The 20,996-nt window shown below is 45.9% G+C and overlaps 3 protein-coding genes across 8 annotated transcripts in view; 2 read left to right on the top strand and 1 right to left on the bottom strand.

Moving 5' to 3' along the window:
- Nucleotides 1–5,742, top strand: part of TPST2 (tyrosylprotein sulfotransferase 2) — a 41,133-nt gene extending 35,391 nt beyond the window's left edge. For all 5 annotated transcript variants that reach the window (XM_038373206.2, XM_038373199.1, XM_043498291.1 and 2 more), the window contains 4 exons: nucleotides 1,477–1,675; nucleotides 2,903–2,953; nucleotides 3,866–3,912; nucleotides 5,273–5,742. In XM_038373206.2, the coding sequence (XP_038229134.1) occupies nucleotides 1,477–1,675; nucleotides 2,903–2,953; nucleotides 3,866–3,895 (280 nt within the window). In that variant the 3' untranslated portion in view covers nucleotides 3,896–3,912; nucleotides 5,273–5,742. The remainder of the gene's footprint in view (nucleotides 1–1,476; nucleotides 1,676–2,902; nucleotides 2,954–3,865; nucleotides 3,913–5,272) is intronic.
- Nucleotides 5,743–6,263: 521 nt separating this feature from the next.
- On the top strand, nucleotides 6,264–19,001 carry TFIP11 (tuftelin interacting protein 11). Of its 2 annotated transcripts, XR_005289018.2 has the most exons (15): nucleotides 6,264–6,420; nucleotides 7,000–7,202; nucleotides 7,915–8,068; nucleotides 8,796–8,952; nucleotides 9,520–9,647; nucleotides 10,201–10,353; nucleotides 11,095–11,604; nucleotides 12,324–12,430; nucleotides 12,651–12,819; nucleotides 13,049–13,292; nucleotides 13,653–13,795; nucleotides 14,160–14,325; nucleotides 15,388–15,776; nucleotides 16,146–16,208; nucleotides 17,415–17,638. XR_005289018.2 is itself a non-coding variant. In XM_038373192.2 (14 exons), the coding sequence occupies exons 2-13, from the start codon at nucleotides 7,006–7,008 to the stop codon at nucleotides 15,741–15,743; spliced, it is 2,484 nt and encodes an 827-aa protein (XP_038229120.1). In that variant the 5' UTR covers nucleotides 6,264–6,420; nucleotides 7,000–7,005; the 3' UTR covers nucleotides 15,744–15,776; nucleotides 17,415–19,001. The 2 variants fall into 2 exon arrangements, 1 of the variants encoding a protein (XP_038229120.1); XM_038373192.2 differs by lacking the exon at nucleotides 16,146–16,208 and having other exon boundaries at nucleotides 17,415–19,001.
- SRRD (SRR1 domain containing) overlaps nucleotides 16,700–20,996 on the bottom strand; it is a 5,222-nt gene continuing 925 nt past the window's right edge. Inside the window, exons 2-7 of the mRNA XM_038373216.2 lie at nucleotides 20,842–20,882; nucleotides 19,695–19,936; nucleotides 19,522–19,620; nucleotides 18,918–19,069; nucleotides 17,649–17,694; nucleotides 16,700–17,192 (exon numbers count right to left, since the gene is read on the bottom strand). Of these exons, the coding sequence (XP_038229144.1) occupies nucleotides 17,010–17,192; nucleotides 17,649–17,694; nucleotides 18,918–19,069; nucleotides 19,522–19,620; nucleotides 19,695–19,936; nucleotides 20,842–20,882 (763 nt within the window). The 3' untranslated portion in view covers nucleotides 16,700–17,009. The remainder of the gene's footprint in view (nucleotides 17,193–17,648; nucleotides 17,695–18,917; nucleotides 19,070–19,521; nucleotides 19,621–19,694; nucleotides 19,937–20,841; nucleotides 20,883–20,996) is intronic.

Raw genomic sequence — 20,996 nt, 5'->3', positions numbered from 1 at the left:
CTTTATTTTCCAGAATTAGGGGCTCTAGCCCTGGTGATCAGTCCCAAGGAAAGTCACTACATTGCTGATGCTAGTGAATGGGGGCTGTCGGACCAGTGGCTGTTGTGAATCTGTAGAGCCTCTTTGAGTCTGGCTCTCCGTGGTGTGTAAGGCCTGAACATTGCAGACGTGCCGTGCAGGAACTGGGCGCAGCTGAGCAGAGGGAGTGCAGAGGATGGGGAGCATGAAGTTCACCCAGGGCTAGAGCTTTTCTCCTTTATGGCCTTGTCTTTTCTTCGCTATAAACCCTCCCCAGCCAAGGAATTGTGGTTTGAGGTAGCAAGGGACGGGGAGAGCAGCTACTGTGGTAGATGCAAGCTTATTTCTTAGGGGAACTGATGGCCTCTGTTGGGCTTTGTATCTTTAAAAATCTGCTGAGAGCGAATAGCCCATTAACTTACTAGCGAATAGCTCATTAATTTACTAATGCTGCCCAGTTCCCGAGGTCTCATTTCCCATGACGTCCGTGTGGCAGGTAGCCACAAATTCCTTTGATTTTTCTCCTGCAGTAACTGGGATGAGAGGTTTGGGCCGTAGGAATGCCTGTCCCTTCCGAACAGTGTAGAAATCAGTGACTGATCTCCAAGGCCTGAGGGGGGTCAGGATGGGAGGCTTTATCTCAAGAGCCTTAGGCGCTCTAGATCCTTCAGGGTCTGGTGGCACCTGCCGCACTCCAACTGCAGCCTCTTCTCGTGCGTGTGCCAGAGATTTACGTGTCCTGAATAAACAGAACTGTCTCTGGGGAGGGCTCTAATTTTCATGCAAACTATGTAAATCTGCCTAATTACAGGACGTTAACTTTGCTGTCTCAAAATGTAAAGGGACAGTTTGTGCAGGGAGAAACGCTGCTCTGCCTTTGACGGCAGGGGCAGACTGTTGCTGCAGGGGGCGTAGCTCAGACTGGCAGCAATGCACCGATTGCAGGGGGGGACACGCTTTCCCTCACTAGTGGAAACAGGTGCAGATGATCTAACACAGAAGGCCCAGCAAGGTGGGCAGAACGAACGGGAGCGTCCCTAGGCCGGGAAGAGTGCCCAGCACTCCTTAGGCCACCTCAGCAGAGAGCGGGCAGCACAGCATTTCCCCTTCAACTACTGTGGCAAGAGGTGGCACTTCGGGAAGGTTGAGGACAGGGATAATATCAGTGACTCGAGTTACCACATGGCTTTGCACTTGGGTATTGAAACACGTGGCGCCGACCCCTTAGGTGTGTTAGTGTTGGGTCTTTGACCCTGCAGCTTCACCATCCTTCAAAAAGCTTTGAAGCCTCTGCTGTATGAGCTTTTTATCCTGAAGACGCTGAAAATATCTGAGCTACGTGCGTCTCTCGGACATTGAGAATGAGAATTCAAATGGCAATAACCCAGCTGCAGGATCCTCTGTATGAACACAACATACATCCAAAACCCAAGTGACTGATTTCTACTCTCTTTTCAGGATAGAAAGATCAACAGACCAGGTTATTAAGCCTGTAAACTTGGAAGCTTTGTCCAAATGGATCGGGCACATTCCAGGGGACGTATTGCAAGACATGGCCCAGATAGCACCAATGCTCGCTAGGCTTGGCTATGACCCATATGCAAATCCACCCAACTATGGCAACCCAGACCCCTTGGTAATCAACAACACCCACAGGGTGAGTATTGCTACTGTCTGCTTAGCATGCTGAGCGTCACTGGATGATGATGGGAGTGACACATGTTACAAATACAAAATAGCCACAAAAATGTGGATTTACTATATGTAATACTGACTTACATACCTCTGCATTTATGCAAAGCTGTTAGCACTAGAAAATTCCAGTCTCTCCATAGTGGAAGACCTAGAAATTGGTGCTTCATTCCGTAGCTCACCCCAAATTCACTCAAGTCAAGGGGAGGCTGGGTGCAGAAGAAATGCAAGGTCATGTCCTGGGACAGTGCTCCTACTCCAGCTGTGCTAAGGCCAAAGAGACATTCCCCAGAGGATTTGTGTGTGCTGCTCTGGAAATTACAGCCCCTGCTAGGGGGTGCTGCAGAGCTATGAGCTGGTTACTAAATGTTTCTGCTTGGGCCCAGGTCAAACTCTCCTCCCCTCAAAGGGAGGACTCCAGGAGGACCAGGCAACTCCTGCACGAGGAGAACTAGCCCAGGGAGCTGCTATGAGATGGTGCTGATGGTTTATTGTAGTAATGCCCAGAGGCCACAGTCATGAATGGGGCCCTGTTATGACATGCACAGAACCAAGGGCAAACTCTGTTTTCACGTTCTAGGAGGTTTGGTACCATCTGTGTGCATGATGCATTGAAATACCAGCCCTGGAGCTGGCTTGATTGGCTGCTCTGATTGTGGCACTGGCTTTGAGGACTGTTCCAGTCCCCGCAAGCCATGTTAACAGCAGTGGAAAATGGGATGAGAGGTTCTCCCAGGATCCAGACCCTGCAGGATTCATGAGTTCAGTAAAGTGGAGCCCTTCAGTTTTTGTCGAAGTGAATGTGGAAAATGGTCATTGTACAAAAGATCCCTTCTTAATGCAGTTTTTAAAAAATTCCCCCTTGGGTGAGAAGGGAGGGAGTGCAGCGCAGCCCAGAGAAACCACTTTTAACAGAAGTCCTGAGGACTGCACCGCAGCCACTGTCCGATGCCAAACGCCATATCTGTGCTGAAATTGTACCTTGGCCCACAGCACTAGCTATCTGCCCAGGAGGGCAGAACAAAATCACTTCACGCACAATGCATATGCCAGGCTATTGCTCGGGCCTTTGAGGTTTGCTTCTGGTTCAGACATGGTATGACATGCCAGGCAGCTAACGAGGCAGAAGGGCTGCTTACGCATCAGCTAGTCTGTATAAAGTGGAGTCACTCTGGTTTCATTCCTTCCATAGGTTATGAAGGGGGATTTTAAAACACCAGCCAATCTGAAAGGGCGTCTTCAGGTGAGAGCCCAGTGACTTCTCCAGGTTATACCTTCATTTCGGATGGATTCGTGGCATGTCTGATCCCTCACACGAGTGCACAGAGTTGGGCAGCAGCTCTGTCCTTGGGATACCTGACTCACTTGCATCTCCTGCTTTAGTCCATCCAAATCTCCACTGCACAGTTGTTCTTCTCCCGTCGCGCTGATCATGTCATGCCAACCCTGGATCCTTTCACTGGTGTCCTGTCTGGCTGCATGAAATTTTAGCTGCTGGTCATCACTATCCAAGCCCTGCATACATTCATGCCCGCCCCTCCTTCCTGCTAACGTTATTTTCTCTCACTCTTGGCTTCTTGCTGTCACTGGGGTGTCACAGCCATTCTCATGTTCTTATGACACATGATAGCCTAATGGTCAACACACTAGGGCTGTGTCCAGGTAAGGGGCATGGGAAACCAAGACTCTGCCTGTTCAATATTGGAACTGTTAAAGTAAGCAGTGATTTCAGCTGTCACAGTAGTATGTGAGGAGAAAGGCACCTCTCAGGTAGCCAGCATTAAAAACATTTAGAGATTCACAAGTGAAAATCATTGCTTTGAATTGCCAGATTCAGAAACTAGTGCAACCTGCCGTGGACGGGTGTAATTGTGCTACCTACAAGAACCACCAGCTGCAGGTACTGAATGGCTGTCAGGTGTAGTCCCATGTAGAATGCATTGCAGTGATGAAGATCTGGGTCACTGGGGAAGCCAACATATCACAGGAGAGGTGGCGATCTCTTGGCAAAAGTGCACTCTCAGCCACTTAAGTTACAGCATTGCCTCTGTCTCTGGACTGAGCCTTAATCAACTCACTCTCAGAAGTGCAATGGGAGAGTTTGGGTTTTGTATGTGACTTAATACTAATCATTGCTTTTCTTGGATTATTTTAGGTGACTCAGAATACGTCTGCTTCTCACTGAAAATTAATGATTTCCAGGTCGGTACTTGTGCTTTAGTTGGAAATCCTGCAGATCTATTTGCATTGCTCTGGGCCTGGAGTTTTGCCTGCATAATTTCTAGTGCCTATTGCTCTAGGTGTGCTCCTGAGACATCAACTCCATGTTCAGTTAATTGCTCCAATTTGTCAGAATAATGCTGTTACTCTGCCAGATGGGTTTCAAAACATGATTTCTTGCATTTCCTGTGAAAACAGGTTTATTTGCCCAAAATGTAAATGAACTACTTAGTAACAAACAGAACACCCCTGTAGTTCTTGCTTTCCCCTCTTCCTCTGAAACAAAGCTTAAAGGTCTATGTTTTTACACAATAATCCCTATGTTGTGTTGTAAACACAATTGTGAGCACTTGTAAAATCTAAGGCCATCTCTACACTTACAAGTTGACAGTAGTACAGCTGTACCAATACAGCTTTGCCGCTGTACGAGAGCTCGTGTAGCTGTGTTATGCTGATGGGAGAGAGCTCTCTGGTCGGCATCATAAAACCAGCTCAACAAGCGGCGGTAGCTGTGTTAGGGGGAGAGCGTCTCCCCTCTACGTAGCGCTGTGCACATGAGCACTTATGCCATCAAAATGTGTCACTCGGGAAGGTATTTTTTTCACTCCCTTCAGCAACAAAAGTGTTGATATACGTGCTAGTGTAGACATGGCCTGACATTTAGAATGTCCATTGAATTGGAAATGTCTTGTTCTGAGTTTGAGACACAAATGAACATCACAATGATGATGATTGTGATATAGATGACAAAAGCATTGAACAGGAACAGAGGGTATATTAGGCCTGGTCTACGCTTACAGCTTATGCTGGCATAGCACTGTCAGTCAGGGGTTTGAATTCCTCCCCCCTCAGAAACGGGAGCTATGTTGACAACAGAAGCAGCAGTTTGAGGTGTTCCTACAATGGTGGTGCTCCTCTTGTCAGTATACGGTGCATCTACACTGAGGGAATAGGTTTCAGAGTAGCAGCCGTGTTAGTCTGTATTCGCAAAAAGAAAAGGAGTACTTGTGGCACCTTAGAGGCTAACAAATTTATTAGAGCATAAGCTTTCGTGAGCTACAGCTCACTTCATCGGATGCATTTGGTGAAGTGAGCTGTAGCTCACAAAAGCTTATGCTCTAATAAATTTGTTAGTCTCTAAGGTGCCACAAGTACTCCTTTTCTTTTTACTGAGGGAATAGGCTCTGCCGTGTAGATGTAGCACCAATCTTGGTTCCTGGTTGGGAGTTTGTATGTCTCTCAAAGTCATTTGTAAGAGCCCTGGGTACAAATGATCATAGATTTGCTGTATTAGGCATATAGCTCATCCCTCTGACTAAAATACCTTTCTTTCCCCCTGCAGGATGTTGTAAGTGTCCTTTCATTGCCCAGCAGAGAAGGAATCTGCAAATGCAAAAGTGGAAATCTGTTATCCAAGCATATTGCTTGCTAATATTGCCAAAATGTGACTGCTCTACAAGGAATATATTTGCATTTATTTGCAAAGGTCAAACATTTCACACTTCAAGTACCAGTTGTCTACCTTTTCTGAACACTCTGTGGTAAAGAGAAAAATCTGTGGAAATGAATTTTCTGACTGAACCTTCGAAGTGCATTGGAAAGAGATTTTATATTCAGTTACTTGAGAACTTTTTAAAGTTGCATTAAAATTGTCTTGTAATTTTGTTCTCTAATTTGAAACCAGAAATAGGTGTAATAACCGCGTCGAGCCTTTGTTGTACAAGTGACAATCGGAGACCTGCCTTCTATCATTCCTTCACTCGTAACGTACAGAATCTATTGCAGAGTTAATATATGAGGCCGTTCTGTTTCCGGCGTGGCTCAGTCTGCTTTATTTCCTGTGTTGCGAGTGGTGTCCACTGCAGAAGAATGTGTCCTAGGCGTGCGGGACCAAGCCCCCGTACTGCTGCTCACTCTCCTTGGGTGTCCCCGTCCTTGAGCATGGCTGGGGCGTGCCAAGGGGATGGGCTTGGAGGGTGCTGCCGTGGCTCGTAGGGCCCAGCCAGGTGGCGGGATGCCTGTGCGGGGAGCCGGGCCTGGGGGACTAAGGGCAGGGGCACTGGGGGGGTGTTGGGGGGTGCAGTGCCTGTGCCCCCCCCAGCTGGGGGAGCAGCCGGCGCCCCCCAGGCCTGTGGGTGCGAGACCATGTGCCGTGGCTGGGTGCCCTGGGGCCCGGCAAGCCCCCTGCTGGGGCGCGAGGGGCCTGGCTCCCTGGGGGCGGGGCCAGGCTGCTCCGCCTCCCGCCGCAGTCAGCCAGCACCATAGAGAGGCGAGGCCATGACGGGCCGCTCTGCCGCCGTGTCTCTATGGTCAGGGGCGTGGCTTGGGCCGGCGCAGTCGCTGCGCGGCCCCGGAAGTAAAGGCCGCAGCTTCCTGTTTCCGGGTCCGCAGCGCGGGTCGCTTTGGAGCATCGGAGCCGAGTGCCCGCGAGCCCGAACCGGACTCGTCCGAGGCTCGTGTGACCGGGGCGGAGCCCGCCCTCCCCGCGCGGTAGGCGCGGTCCCTTTCCGCCTCCCCCCCCCCCCCCGCTGGTCTCCTGTCCTCGCGCTGCCCCCTGCCCTGCCCGCCTCACCCCGGTCCGGCCCCCTCCCCTCCCCCCCCGTCACCGCCTCACCCCGGTCCGGCCCTGCCCTGCCCCCCTCCCCCCCCCGTCACCGCCTCACACCGGCCCGGCCCCCTCCCCTCCCCCCCGTCACCGCCTCACCCCGGTCCGGCCCTGCCCTGTCCCCCTCCCCCCCCGTCACCGCCTCACACCGGCCCGGTCCCCCCCCCCGTCACCGCCCCGGCCCGGCCCGGCCCCCTCCCCTCCCCCCCGTCACCGCCTCACGCCGGCCCGGCCCCCCTCACTCCCGTGTCACACCGGCCCAGCTGCCCCCTTCGCTCCCATGTTACGCCGACTGTGCCTTGCCCCCCCCCCCAGTGTGTCCGCCTCACGCCGGCTGTGCCATCCTCCCCATCACCGCCTCACGCCAGCCGTGCCCCCCCCGGTTGTTGCCACCTCTCTCTGGACCCCCACCCTGTGAGCAGCTGCTCACTCTGACTCTCCCGGCCTGTTGTTCTCTCTCCTAGGCCATCATGTCAATGTCCCATCTCTACGGCAAAGATGACGACGGTGATGTGGAGATGGAGAAATTTGAAATCACAGACTGGGACCTGCAGAACGAGTTCAACCCCAATCGGCAGCGCCACTGGCAGACCAAGGAGGAGGCCACCTATGGCGTGTGGGCTGAGCATGACTCGGACGACGAGAGGCCCAGCTTTGGAGGCAAACGGTAGGGGCAGCTCCCAGTGCCCTGCAAACTCTGGCAGTACTGTGAACAGACAGAATCTTCTCTTTGTTGTTAGCGTAGCTGATAAGCTAAAATAACTGTCCAAATGAGATACTGATTCCTTTGTGTAGTACCAATAGATTTCTCACTTTTGATTTGGTTCTTTTCTCTGTCAGTCTGCAAAGAACTACTAGAGGAACTCCTTTATAAGTTCTATAGGATATTTGATTTTGTAAGTTTTTCTGTGAATGTAACTCAGTCACTTGATGCATAGAGCCTGATTCAGAAGGCAAAGCTCTCTAGGCCAGTTTGAGATTGTAATGGCTTTGGAGGGTATCTGTGTAAAGAGGGGAGGGGTTAATATTTAGTTCAGTGTGTTATCGAATGGACTGAATTCTTCATATATAGTTTTGTTCCAAGATTTGTTTCCTTATTGCCCAGTTAGTAAGAGGTTTGTGAGGGAAATCACCAGTGTGCTAGGTTACAAGTCAATAGAGAGAGCCTTGCGCGCGCACTCAAAGCCAACATTTTCCATAACTGAAATATCAGAAGTTTGAATTTAACAGCATTTAATGCTATTTCTTAACACTGAGTTTATTTTAAAATCAGGAAAAACTGCATCAAGGTGTTTCTGAGTGTGTGCATTTCAAGTTCTGATTCAATGGAACAGTGTTGCAACAGCTGTTCATGACTGTGAAATCCCTTTTTTGTGCAGCTCTCGGGACTACTCAGCCCCGGTTAATTTCATCAGTGCGGGACTAAGGAAAGCTGCAGCTGAGGAAGTGATAGAAGAAGATTCAGATGAGGATGAAAAGCCCGTTAAGCAGGAAGAATTCCCTAAAGAGTTTGTACCAAAGAAATTAAAAACAGTGAGTTATTCATAAAAAGAGTGAGTTATTCATAAAAGTACCAGACCTATTTAAGTTATTTACAGAGTGCCAGCCATGGTATGGTCTAGGTACTGGCTCAGTAATGCAGCAGCTGAGAAGGGAGAACAGTGGCTGAGTAAGATCACAGAGCCACTTGTGATACTGGTTTGCAGTGGAAGCCGGAGTTTCCCTTAGGTTTTCTTTGTGAATTTTGATGGATTGCGTATGTTCTTGGGAGCTTCACTCCTCCCCAGGCCTCTTAAACCCCTTGCCTTCATTGATACTCATTTTGAGATGAATGAGGTTGAAGTACATGAATGTCCAGGTTTTGCTTTCACCCATCAATGGTAAATATTTTTGCAATTATTTCTTTTCACAGTACTAAATGTGACTAGCATAAGCAAATTACCAATTAAATGGATTAAAAATCAAAACCCATTTTTCAACTATTCAAATGCAAAATATCATAGCAATTTATTTCCACCCATGATTAAACCTTATAGATCAGCCCATAATGGGAACAGGGCTACAAACCCTCAACTCTAGCAGTGAGCCTAGGGGACTTTCTCTCACAGATAGTTAGAAGAGCAGTACAGAGTGCAGGCTGGTGAGGCTCCTCAGGGGAGGTCTCATCTTGAGACAGATGGCCAGGAGCATGGTGATTATATCACTTATCTGATATTGGTTTCTTTTTCTTTTCTTTTTTTTTTTTTTTTTTTTTTAACAGGGTGGCAATTTCAAACCCAGCCAGAAAGGATTTATAGGAGGGACCAAATCTTTCTTGGATTTTGGCAGCTGGGAGAGACACACCAAGGGAATAGGGCAGAAGCTTCTTCAGAAAATGGGTTATGTCCCTGGTAGAGGGCTTGGAAAGAATGCTCAAGGTACTGTGTGTGTTCCCCAAGAGTATGGGCCTGAGAGATGGGGATTCTGTAAGGAAACTGCAGACTTGGTTCTTGTTTGCTCACTTCTCCTTCAGACAAGTTGGATCTTCAAAATCAAATCCAGTTGTATTAGTTTTAAATAATTGCAGCAGTACTTATATGAAATTGACATATGGTGGGAGTCTGCACAATCTCTGATTATTTAGCATGAAAAGGAGACAATAGGAGGGAGATTAAATTAAGACAGTCAACTTGGAACCAATCAAAGGAAAGGCTATTTTGTGCAGTGTTTAGAATGCATTAGCATCGGCGGTCAGAGGAACATGCTACAGCAGGTTTTTAAAAGTGCCTGAAAATATTAGGGCCACTAATAACTAATGTTAGGGCCACTAATAATGTGTAACTGTGCAAAATACTGGCACTACTGAAGACAGAATGCCAGGCTGGATGATCTCTGCCAGTTTGATAACTCTTTTTCCTCTGGTAACCTAGTTACAGCTTTTCCTGTTCAAATGGTTAGACTCCCCTTCCTAGCTGATGTTCACTGACTCTTCTGTAACTCCCAAGGTATCATCAATCCGATTGAGGCTAAGCAAAGGAAAGGCAAAGGGGCCTTGGGAGCATATGGCTCTGAACGAACCAGTCAGTCCTTGCAGGACTTCCCTGTTGTTGACTCCGAGGAAGAAGCTGAAGAGGTATGACTCTTAGTCTGTCTGTTCCACAGGGGTAAGGGCTCACTCTGTGTTGAAGACCCCCACACAATGTTGTGTGAAACCAGGGCATTCTCCCATGTTGGGGAAGCCATTCAGCTCAGACGCATGCAGGAAGCTGAAGTTACATATTCCATCCCTCTTGTTGTGTTTTTTTTCTCCCTATCCCTTGAAAGAAAGACCTATGCTAATGGCTTTTCCCTTGCTGCTGGAATCTCCAGGACTTGCGAATGCTCCAGGACTGTAAAGTCTGTTTGTTTGGCTGGGCTAATGGGAACATTTGAAGGTGTTTTTTCCCTCTGTCCTGGGAATAAGATCCAGAAATGTACTGGTTAGGACCATCTGTAATATGTTTGACTCAACCACAGAATTTCAGCCAGTAACCTGCCATTCAGCTTTAATCTTTGCCCATTGTTTTTCTGTACTGCATTCTTTAAGGGACCTGAGCTAAAATATTCTTGTGTAAAGAATCCTGTGACAGACTTGCATGGCTGGCTGGCAACCTGCATCTCTGGTCTGACTTTGGCATTTTATTTAGGAATTTCAGAAAGAGCTCAGTCAGTGGAGGAAGGATCCTAATGGAGGCAAGAAAAAACCCAAATATGCCTACAAGACAGTAGAAGAATTGAAGGCCAAGGGCCGGATTGGCAAGCAGCTCACAGCTCCTCAAAAAGAACTATCCCAAGTTAAGGTAAGACCAATATCCAAAGCAATGATGTGTTTAAGTCTCTGGAAAATTAGCATCTGCCTAAGGTGTATCATCCTCATTATCATCCATACAAGACAGAACAAAGATACTTAGCAGAAAATCTGCAGAACATGTGGCAATGTCTTCTTGTCCCTCTTAGCACAAGTGCTGTTTCTGCTAGTACTTAAGAATCATTAACAAACATAACAGAGGTGAGTCATAAGCTTTGGTTATGGACAGGCTAATGAGAACCAAATTCTCAACCCTCTGAAGGATGATGACTGGACTGGTCCTTGGTGTAGCCAGTGAACTTCTGCTTGTCTGAAATCACAGTGCTTGAGGGAATAGAGTTGCTTAAGACTTTCCTCCAGACGCAGCATGCAGTTCCTTATATTATAAGGTGACCTGTATTTACAGTCTTGTGAAATGGTAGAGGGGAAAACATAATCCTTCCTCTCCAGATACAGGAAGATAGAAAAGATCTTTTCTCTGCTCTAATTTCTTGTGACTCCAAATTCTTAGCAAAGCTATAACTGCATGGAGTTCAACTGCTTTGAGAGAGACCCAAACTGCTGCACCCCCAGTTTCAGTTGTCTTGCGCAAATAACCTGGTTATGTTAATAACAACCGGAAGCTGCTAAATTACCAGGATAGCTTCCATTCTCAATCCTGGGTAATGGGTTTCCTTCTAATATTAATATGAACTATGGCTGTTTAGACCTATTTATTTTTGTTTCTTGGAAGGTTATAGACATGACTGGCCGGGAACAAAGGGTTTATTACAGTTATAGTCAAATCAGCCATAAGCACAATATTCCAGATGACAATCCTCAGCAGCCACTGGGCAAAGACTCCAAGCCCCAAGCATTTGCCTTGCCAGAACTGGAGCACAACTTGCAACTTCTCATCGACATCACAGAGCAGGAGATCATCCAGAATGACCGGCAGCTGCAGTACGAGAGAGACATGGTTGTCAACCTGACCCATGAGATACAGAAGATGTCCGAAGTCCTCTCGCATGAGGAGACAGCAATTAGCAACCTGAGCAAGGTCCTGGAATTGGTGGAGGAATGTGAGCGGCGAATGCAGCCCAACTGTAACAATCCACTTACCTTGGATGAATGTGCAAAGATTTTTGAGACCCTCCAAGATAAGTATTATGAGGAATATAGGATGTCCGATCGAGTGGACCTGGCAGTAGCTATAGTCTTTCCTCTCATGAAAGATTACTTCAAGAACTGGGATCCCCTCAAGGTGAGTGCTGGGTTTGGCTTAAGTATTTTATCAGTTAGGACTGAAAAGATTTTTGTACTTTGCTTTGATTGAAAAGTTGACTAAATGACCATAGGATATCTTTGTTTCTTCATGGTATACTGCGGTAGATGTATGCATACAAAATGTTGGGGCACTCTTAACCTGCTAATAAAAGGAAGGCTGCTGACATTACTCGCTAAAGCTGAAGGCCAAGATTTTCTAAAGTGACTGGAGATTGTGGGAGTCTCAATGTTTGGGTGCCTGCGTGGAGACCCGTTATCAAGGGGCCTGATTTTCAGAGGCTTGGTGGTGCTTAGAAGAAACAGTAAATGGCAAGACAAGTTTTTCTTTTCACTGCATGGGAATTCTGCCTAACTTGGCAATTAAAGGGTGTGCTGTTCAGAAAGTCATGCCATTTACTACGTGATAGATAAAACGTATAGTATCGTATCTGTAGTATGTAGCTTTAGCTTTTAAAATTCTTATTTCTCCTTGCCTTGGTATCTTTCGTTTATATTAAATCCACTGCAGGGTTATATATATATATATATACCTGGTGGGAGACTGTCTGCCACATCTTGTCAGCTTGCTGTTTGTCTGGCAGAGGGGAGGCAGGGAAAAGGTCTCTCTCCCTCAGCACATTACCGCCCCATTGCTTTACATGCTCATGGGCAATCATGAAAGAAGTAAATGCTGCCCTGGCTCATTTTTCTTTTCAGGACTGTATGTATGGCACAGAAATTATAGCCAAGTGGAAAAAGCTTTTAGAAAATGATCAGTTGTTATCGCACAGTGGACAGGACCTAGCAACAGATGCTTTTCACAGGTAACCAATGGTACTTGTATGCAACACCCTCAAATGATAGTCTCTTGGGGATGGAGAAGAGTGGGTGGAAATGCACTTTCCAGATGATGCCCTTTAATGAGCTGAAGTGTCTGTTAAAATCCAGCTGTGAAATGTAAACAAAGTAGCCTTTTTCATTCCTTGAAGTCGTCTATAAAAGACAAACCAGGCTGTAGCTTAATCTTGACTTTGATTTTTACAGACTCATGTGGGAAATGTGGATGCCGTATGTAAGAAACATAATAACACAGTGGCAGCCGAGAAACTGTGGCCCAATGGTAGATTTCTTGGACAGCTGGGTGCATGTTATTCCTGTTTGGATATTGGATAATATTCTGGATCAGCTCATCTTCCCCAAGCTACAGAAGGAGGTAAGATGAGAGATCAATTTACATTGAAGCCACACTCTGAACCAATGTTCAAACCACAGTGAATTGTGAATATTTGATAACCTTTTCATTTTGGAGCCTCAGGGCAGCATTAACAACAGTGGGATGCTTTCACTCTAATTTTGTGTGCACTTAGCAGAGAGAGGCTCAGCTGCTTAGGAGTCACTGGATAGATTTATTTCTATTGCAGTAACTTTTTGTTTGTTTCAAGGTTGAAAACTGGAACCCTCTGACAGACACTGTCCCAATCCACTCTTGGATTCACCCCTGGCTTCCACTGATGCAGTCTCGATTAGAGCCATTATATTCTCCAATCCGAAACAAGTTGGCAAATGCACTGCAGAAATGGCACCCCAGTGACTCTTCAGCCAAACTGATCCTTCAGCCCTGGAAAGAAGTGTTTACACCAGGATCTTGGGAGGCTTTCATGGTCAAAAACATTGTGCCTAAACTAGGTGAGGCAAGCCAAAGAACAGAGAGTCACACACAACCACCCTGATGCCATCCAAACTGGTTTAAAGTCTCTCTAGCCTAAAGTAAAACTCAGTGTACTGTTTTAAGATGTATGCTTCTAGCAGAGAGTAGCACCCAGTAGAGATTTTGCATACTTGACTTTTTGGAGCCAAGGATGGCTTCTGTAGCTATTCAGATTATCCAGACAATTTAAAGAGTTTGAACCCTGTTAAGCAGCATCTTAAAGGCCTCTTTGACCACTTAAACTGCTAGCTGAATAGGTTGACGTACTTCCTGCAGTTTACAGCAGCCAATCTGCCAGCAAAGCAGTTCCAATTCTGACTTCTCTCTCCTCTCTCCAGGGATGTGCCTCAATGAGCTCGTCATTAACCCTCACCAGCAGCATATGGATGCATTTTACTGGGTGATTGACTGGGAGGGGATGGTCTCTGTGTCCAGCCTTGTTGGACTTCTGGAGAAACACTTCTTCCCCAAATGGCTGCAGGTGTGTAGTTACGAGACTAACTTTGCTTTAAAGAACAAGCCAATGATGTGGTGGTGGTGAATGACTGTGAGGGACTTGGCTCTACGGCTATTGCCCAGTGAAATATTTTATTTGTTAAACTCAGAATTCCAACTTCTGCCCAGTGTATATTGCATGGCAGAAATGGCTTGAATGTTAAATGCAGACGTTTCTTAGTGATGGCTCTGTGTACATCAGATGCAGACTGTGCTTCCTTAGCAGACACACGAATAGCAGTTCTTCTTGTTAGTATAAGCAAATTGAGAACCAAACTAATTGATACCAGGGAGGCTTTGATCCATGTTTGTGCCACCCAGTTGATGTGTGGTTTTTGATTTCTTTGCAGGTACTCTGCTCCTGGCTAAGTAATAGCCCCAATTACGAAGAGATCACCAAGTGGTACCTTGGTTGGAAGTCTATGTTCTCAGACCAGGTGTTAGCACATCCATCAATCAAGGACAAATTTAATGAAGCTCTTGATATCATGAACCGGGCTGTCTCTTCCAATGTCGGTAAGTAACTTGTTGCAAAGGCTTCACCGTTTCTATCCTACATAATGCTTCCCAATACAGCAGAGCTTGAGTCTTGTGTATGTGTCTATTCAGTCAGAACCCGTTAACCAGAATTTCCATAGATCCTGCCACCACTCATGCAAAAATGCTTTTGCTTGCTGTTTCAGAAATGTGTGGTGCTAGACTGCGGTTCTAATATCTGCAGTACAGCTTGTTAGCAGCTGACAGGATTGTGGGGAGAGTACCAAACATATAAAAGGCGCAAAACTTGAGAGAGGAATAAACTGTCCCCTAAACCCACTTTCCTGTTGTGCGTCCTGCCCCTCAACTTCTCACCCTGCTTCTTTTGAAGTTTTATTGTATGGTAATATGGAAGGGCTGTGGGCCCATGGCACAGTACAGAAGGTAGTCCTCAGAGTCATTTTGATGGCTGCGTTATATTCCTTTAGTAAAATGATGAACCAGATACACAGCCACAGGTGTACATTGCACCACCCAGGGAATTCAACTACTGTGAGAAACTCCTAGCATAGTACTCAGAACTACCACCAAGTGACATAAAGCCTCTCCCTTTGGGTGTGGAATTGCTGACTGATGTTGAGCTCTTTAAGGCTACTGAACTGCCTGGCTTCTCAGCAGTCACTCTAACCTGCTACTAGAAAGCTGGTGTGATTGCAGGGCTTAGGTTTGGATTTGGATGTAGCATGGCATGTTTGCCCAGATTCCCTCCGTTTCTATTGGCATTGCAGTGGAGCAGCTTCCTCCAAGCGTCCCTGTCCAACCTGTTCTTTACACTCTGGTGAAGTTCAGTGACAAAGGATTGTTTTAAATCCTGCCATTTGTCATAGTTCAATAGCAGGATATTCAGGTGAAACATTCTCCGATTCAATTCTATTTCTTTAGCATCAAATACTGTAACAAATGTACAATAGCATTTAAGGCTGCCCCACTGGAGTAGGTGTATGCTGCACCCCTGAGATTCAGCATTTAGGTTCATCATTGTATCATGTTCAAAAATGGATTGGAACCTTGCCTTCACCTATTTCATTCTTTCCCAAACAGGTGGCTACATGCAACCAGGTGCTCGGGAAAACATTGCCTATCTCACTCACACAGAGCGGAGGAAAGACTTCCAATATGAAGCTATGCAGGAGCGGCGAGAGGCTGAGAACATGGCCCAGCGGGGCATAGGCATGGCTGCTAGCTCTGTGCCCATGAATTTTAAGGACCTCATTCAAACAAAAGCAGAAGAACACAATATCGTCTTCATGCCTGTGATCGGGAAGCGGCATGAAGGAAAACAATTGTACACATTTGGACGAATTGTGATTTACATTGACAGGGGCGTTGTGTTTGTACAAGGAGAAAAGACATGGGTGCCAACCTCTCTTCAGAGTCTCATTGATATGGCTAAATAAGGATCCTGCTCTGTGCCAGGAGCATTGTACATAGTAAGTATTGTCAAGATTCCCCATGCTAACAGATGTTTAGTGTGACTTGACTTTGTAGATCTGATGGATTTTCAGCTCTTCTGGAGGATTTTTTTTTTATAACAGTCCTGTTCAGACACAGCACATGTTGGTTAAGTCACCATTTAAAAGGTGCTGTTGAGTGAGAGATACAAGTAGTTGTCACCCTTTAAACTAGATTAACAATCTCATCAACTATGCAAAAAATGTATTAAGAGTTTCCCATGAGGCAACAACTGACTGATAAAACCCTCAAGAAAAATGTTTCTGCAACTTGCTTGGCTGATGAGATCATGCTTCCTGAATTCCAATTCAATGTGTGGGTAACTCAGCATTTCTTTATGGTTTTAGCTTCACCCTTGCACTGGGAATTACACACATGTCTGGAATCCTACAGGGAAAGACTTATGATAGGTAATGTCAAACACAGGCCTCAGAGTGGGTGAGTGATGATGCTTCAGCAAATTAAGAGGACATTGGCCTGGAAGAACTTGCTCAGTATCTATATACATATTAGTGATGAGTTGTTTAAGGCCTGACTTGAGGTACTCAAGATCTGGATCATCATGCAAGAATGCAGTCAATAGCTGACTTTCCATGGCAATAAACAGGGAAAGCCCCCCTGTAGTCCAGGGCTTCCTGATGCAGTATTTTAAACTGTGCTTGAGAACCCCTTAACCTATCAAATCCTTGAGAGAGAGAGCGCGCATCTCATACTCTGTTCCATAGTGGGTCAGATATAACTGAGAATAACTTGCTGATACAAAATACAGTTCTAAACTTCTACCTCGCTGAAGGCCAGTCTTGTTCTGGAGAGGTTACAGAAAGCTGGCCCAGTCTTCCACAAACTGGTCAGTTCAACACAGACTGTCACTTTTTAAAGCGCAAGACACAGGTGTTCAAAATGAAAAAAAACTAGTATGACTTTATTTGGTGAATAATTAAGAGTGTAAGCTAAGGTACAGTTTTCACCTTTTAAAAAAAAACCGGTCACATTAAGCTCTGTTTGCAGACACTGCTCCTGCCTTCAACATTTCTGGCTAAATACGTTAGCCAGCCCATACTTTATATTGATAGTTGTGGTAAGTGAGCTTAACATCCCCTTACTATAAGTGAATGCAGCCCTGTTAAAAAAACAAACAAACAAAAACAAACAAACTCCAGGGAGTAATTAAAGGATCCATTTCAGTCTAGCATGAAACAACTTCATTTGTCCTATTTCCTGATAATCTCCAGGTCATTGCATTCCTGGTACATTGGCTCTTCCTGAAACTGCCAGGCTTCTGTTGGGAGCTCCTTGAGTTTTTGTAAAGGAAACCAGTGGATGGAGGTGTCATTAAATATATCCATATACTGAGGATGAATTGGAAATGCAGCTTCCTCTGTCCCTTTTAAAACCTAGACATAGTTAAGCAGCATAATTATGCAAGATACAATAGAACATAATCAAAATCAATCTTGGTAAAATATGTGGAAACTAGAAGAGTTGAAATTGTGGGAAGCCAACCTATAACCTTGCATTCAATGTGTCATCCAGCACTTAAACAGCTGAGCTAGGCTCCTCCCAGACTCCTTTAGCTTTAACACAGTGGTTTTCCATCTTTTTTTTCCCATTTACAGATCCCTAAACCTTTTTGATGTGAGGTGTGAACCCCTTTGGAAACCTTAGACAGTCCGTGGACCACCACAGGTTGAAAACCACTGTTCTGGCATGTGAGAACTAACAAAAGAGACTATTACAAAAATATCACAGTTGCTTATGTAATTGTTCTCATTAATTTATCATCAATATCTAGAGACTGAGGTGACTATCCATTACAATATATTCATGTTTCTTAAAATAGTAATCTGTACCTTTGCTATGTACAAATAATCTCGCTCTAATATTCTTGCCAACAACCTAGAAACAAAGACAAACATTAGTACTAGAACTAATTGACTTTACTGTTGATGTGTGTTTTGGAAGCATGTTGTATTAAGAGACAAAATGAAGTTTTTTTTAAACACACAAGGCTGAAGTTATACAGAACATACAAAATGTCTATTCCAAGGAAAGTACAGAGGAAGCCCTTAGCATCAGGCTTAGATTTAGAAAGATGGAGTCTACCTCACTACTTATTTCTATGCACATGTGAAAACTAGAAAAAGCAACTGGGCTTGTACAAGGGGCAATTTCAAACACATTTAAATATTGGTTTTTAATGAACACAAGTTATTCTGAGGTCTGCTCAGACATTACAGGCGTACGGAGAAAAAGGACAGAGTCACAGAGAAAGTGAGCAATACAGCAGAGGTTGGGTGTTTAGAAGTGACATGTCACAAGTTTACAAGAGCTTGGTCCTACTCTCCAGTAGGTGATCTTAGCCCATAACCTTTCCACTGTGAGGAGTGGTCTAGACATCTAGCAACTCCAGTTGGGTAGGTTGAGGTAATGTAATAGTAGGATAAACAATTTCTTTATCTGCCTTTGAGATGCTGCTCAGATCTTGCAAAACAGTCAGTTCAGAGGTACAGTGTAGACACTGACTTCAATGGAGGAGCCTGTTCATGTGCACACTGAAGCCTAGTTCTGTTCCAGTTGAATCAATGGCCACATCCCATGAGCCAGAGGAGCAAGGTTAAGCTCTCTGTGGCTAAAACTGGTTTAAACACACAACACTTCTGGTTCTGTTTTCAATCACAGATACATATATTAATCTTTCCCAGCTATGCCTGCCCACAAGCAGAAAAGTGAAATGTATACGCATTCAGATCTGCACCTAGCCCAGACTCAAGAACAGGAAGCTAGAAGCCTCCCAAATTGTCACTGCTCTACAGAAAAGAGCACTCACCTCAGCACTGCTGTAATCCGCAAAAGCAAGGTGCATGGAAATTTAAATTGACACAATCTCATCTCAAAGGCCACAGACTTGGCAGCAAGTCAAAGCTTTGTTGATAGATTGAACCTTAAAGTGCAGAAGACATTTGTGCTGATGATTTTAAGTTTTGCATGAAAAGACAGCTCCTCCAGCATTCGTGAAGGTATCACAGAAGCAGGTAAGCATAAAAGATTACTGCTGTAGTGAGTTAGTGAATGAAATTCTGCCTTAGATGTGAGGACATGAATCATTTTGGGGTACCTACCTTTCCTCAATCCCTTTAAAACTGTTCCCAATAATGATCATTTTGGATAGCGCATCTATAGACCAGTTACTCCAGAGCAGATTGTTATACAAAGCTTTTCCACAGTGGATCATATAAAAGATGGTGAATTCATGAATGTGGTGTTTTCCCTCCTGCAGATAAACAGCATTCCTTCAGATTACTCACAATCAGCTTCCCTGGTTTTGTAAGCACTAGGGCCCACGCCATGGCACTCAAAAGGCCATTTAAAAGTGCCCAACATTATTTAAGCCCAGCAGATTTCTTGGCTGGCTTAACGTTCCAACCCATCTCCCAGGGAAAAGTTGGTGCCATGGGAAACATGCCAGTTTCACAGAAGTGCTACAGCAGACTGCTGCATAACTAAAAAGTGACACTTAGTCCCTCTATCAGAGCCATAAAAGGGCTACAAGAGAAACTTTGCATTGACCAGACTAGAATTAAGTGAAAGGCAAAAACCCTGCAATATGTCCACATCAAAGGCACTTGTAGGTTCGACTGTTTTGATTTCTCTGGAGTGCTTTTTCTGTTCATTGGGTAAACATGTTGCTTACATTTTAAAGATCCCAGCCTTAATCCACTTTACCTCATTCTCCCGGACCACCGTTACACCAAGGTCATTAAGAACATCAATTTCCAATTCGGAAAATAAAGGATCAAAAATGTAGCACTGACTTTGGGGAATCTGCAAGAAAAAAAAAGTGTTAGAAGTTACAGAGACAAGTATCCAGCTATTTAAACCTATGGTATAGTTCTTACCTGTAACTTCTCCAGTAACAGAAACAAGAATGCTAGTTGGTATCGAGAAATGACACAAGAGGAAAAGTTTCCAATGCCGTAACATACACACCGCAAGTGGCCTGAATGCGAGCTGGGTTCCATAACTGACTGATGGGATGGTTCAAGTTGCAGGTTTTCAAATGAGCACAGGACTTCCGACATAGACCCTGGTGTTTTTTCCCCTTGCTCTAAGCATTTGCTGAGGGATTCTTGGATGGCTCCTAGAGAAAGTGAATGTCAGGCTGGCCTCAGAAATGCAGAAGGACGAGATGTGCGTATATCGTCTTCCTGTTCTAATGTCCATCTTTCCATCTCACATTTGCTGCAGAGGCAGCACACTCTGTTCCTGAAGGAAGCCCCACTCACTGCACTGCTGGGACCAGCCCAGTTCTCCCTGGTAGAAAGGATATTCAGGCGATTCACTGTCTCAGGGAGTAGGGCGCAAAATAGATGGATGGGCAGCAAGTGGGGAAAACCTCTATAATTTCCCAACCCAAAACAGTTTGAATCAGTGGGTATGTTAGCACAGCTCTGAACATCCCTGTAAGAGCAGATGCAGAATAGAGCCGCATGCAATAACTTTAGAACAGAATATTTTGCAAGTGGTGTTTAATCCCAGTGGGAGGGGGGCATTTATCATGCTTTTAGTCCCTTTGCTCATCTCCAGCTCTTTAAAATCCCATCTATGGTGAACCTTATGCTTGGGATAAAGGCGATATCGCTTTGGCGTCTCAGTTGTGTCCATGTTTTATTATTATGGGGCAGCCAAAAGCATGGTAGGCACTTCACGCCAATGAGACAAGTTACAGACCCTGGCCCAAAGAGCTTGTGGGCTAAATTCAGAAGTGACCCCACAGATGCCAGTCAGACAAGAACTGCAGGGGCAAGGCAAAGCAGCAGTAAGCGGGGCCCGGGCTCAGTCATTCCAACGGGGCCTGCTGCAGCCCCGTGTCACCACCAGGCCAATCACACCCGAGCCAACTCCCATGCTCCAGGGGGCCACCCCATCAGAGCAGCCAGCTGCGGGTTTGGGGCTGGAGGGAGCCCTGGAGCCTGGTTTCTTCGTTCAGCCAGCAAAGCCCGCACCAGGCAGCGCGAGAACCGGGCCCCAGCGGGTTCTACTTACTCCGACTGCGGGCCCAGAACGGGGAGCTCAGCAGCTCTTCGCTGGGAGACGGGAAACGCAGCGGTCACCGGGGGGGCCATGCAGCCGGGATGGGTCTGGGGCGACCTAGCGGGGCAGGGGGGCCAGGCCTGGGCCGGCGGGGACCCCCCGTGTGC

The sequence above is a fragment of the Dermochelys coriacea genome, chromosome 15 (assembly GCF_009764565.3).
Source record: "Dermochelys coriacea isolate rDerCor1 chromosome 15, rDerCor1.pri.v4, whole genome shotgun sequence".
Lineage (NCBI taxonomy): Eukaryota > Metazoa > Chordata > Testudines > Dermochelyidae > Dermochelys > Dermochelys coriacea.
This window is presented reverse-complemented; position numbering and strand designations above follow the sequence as displayed.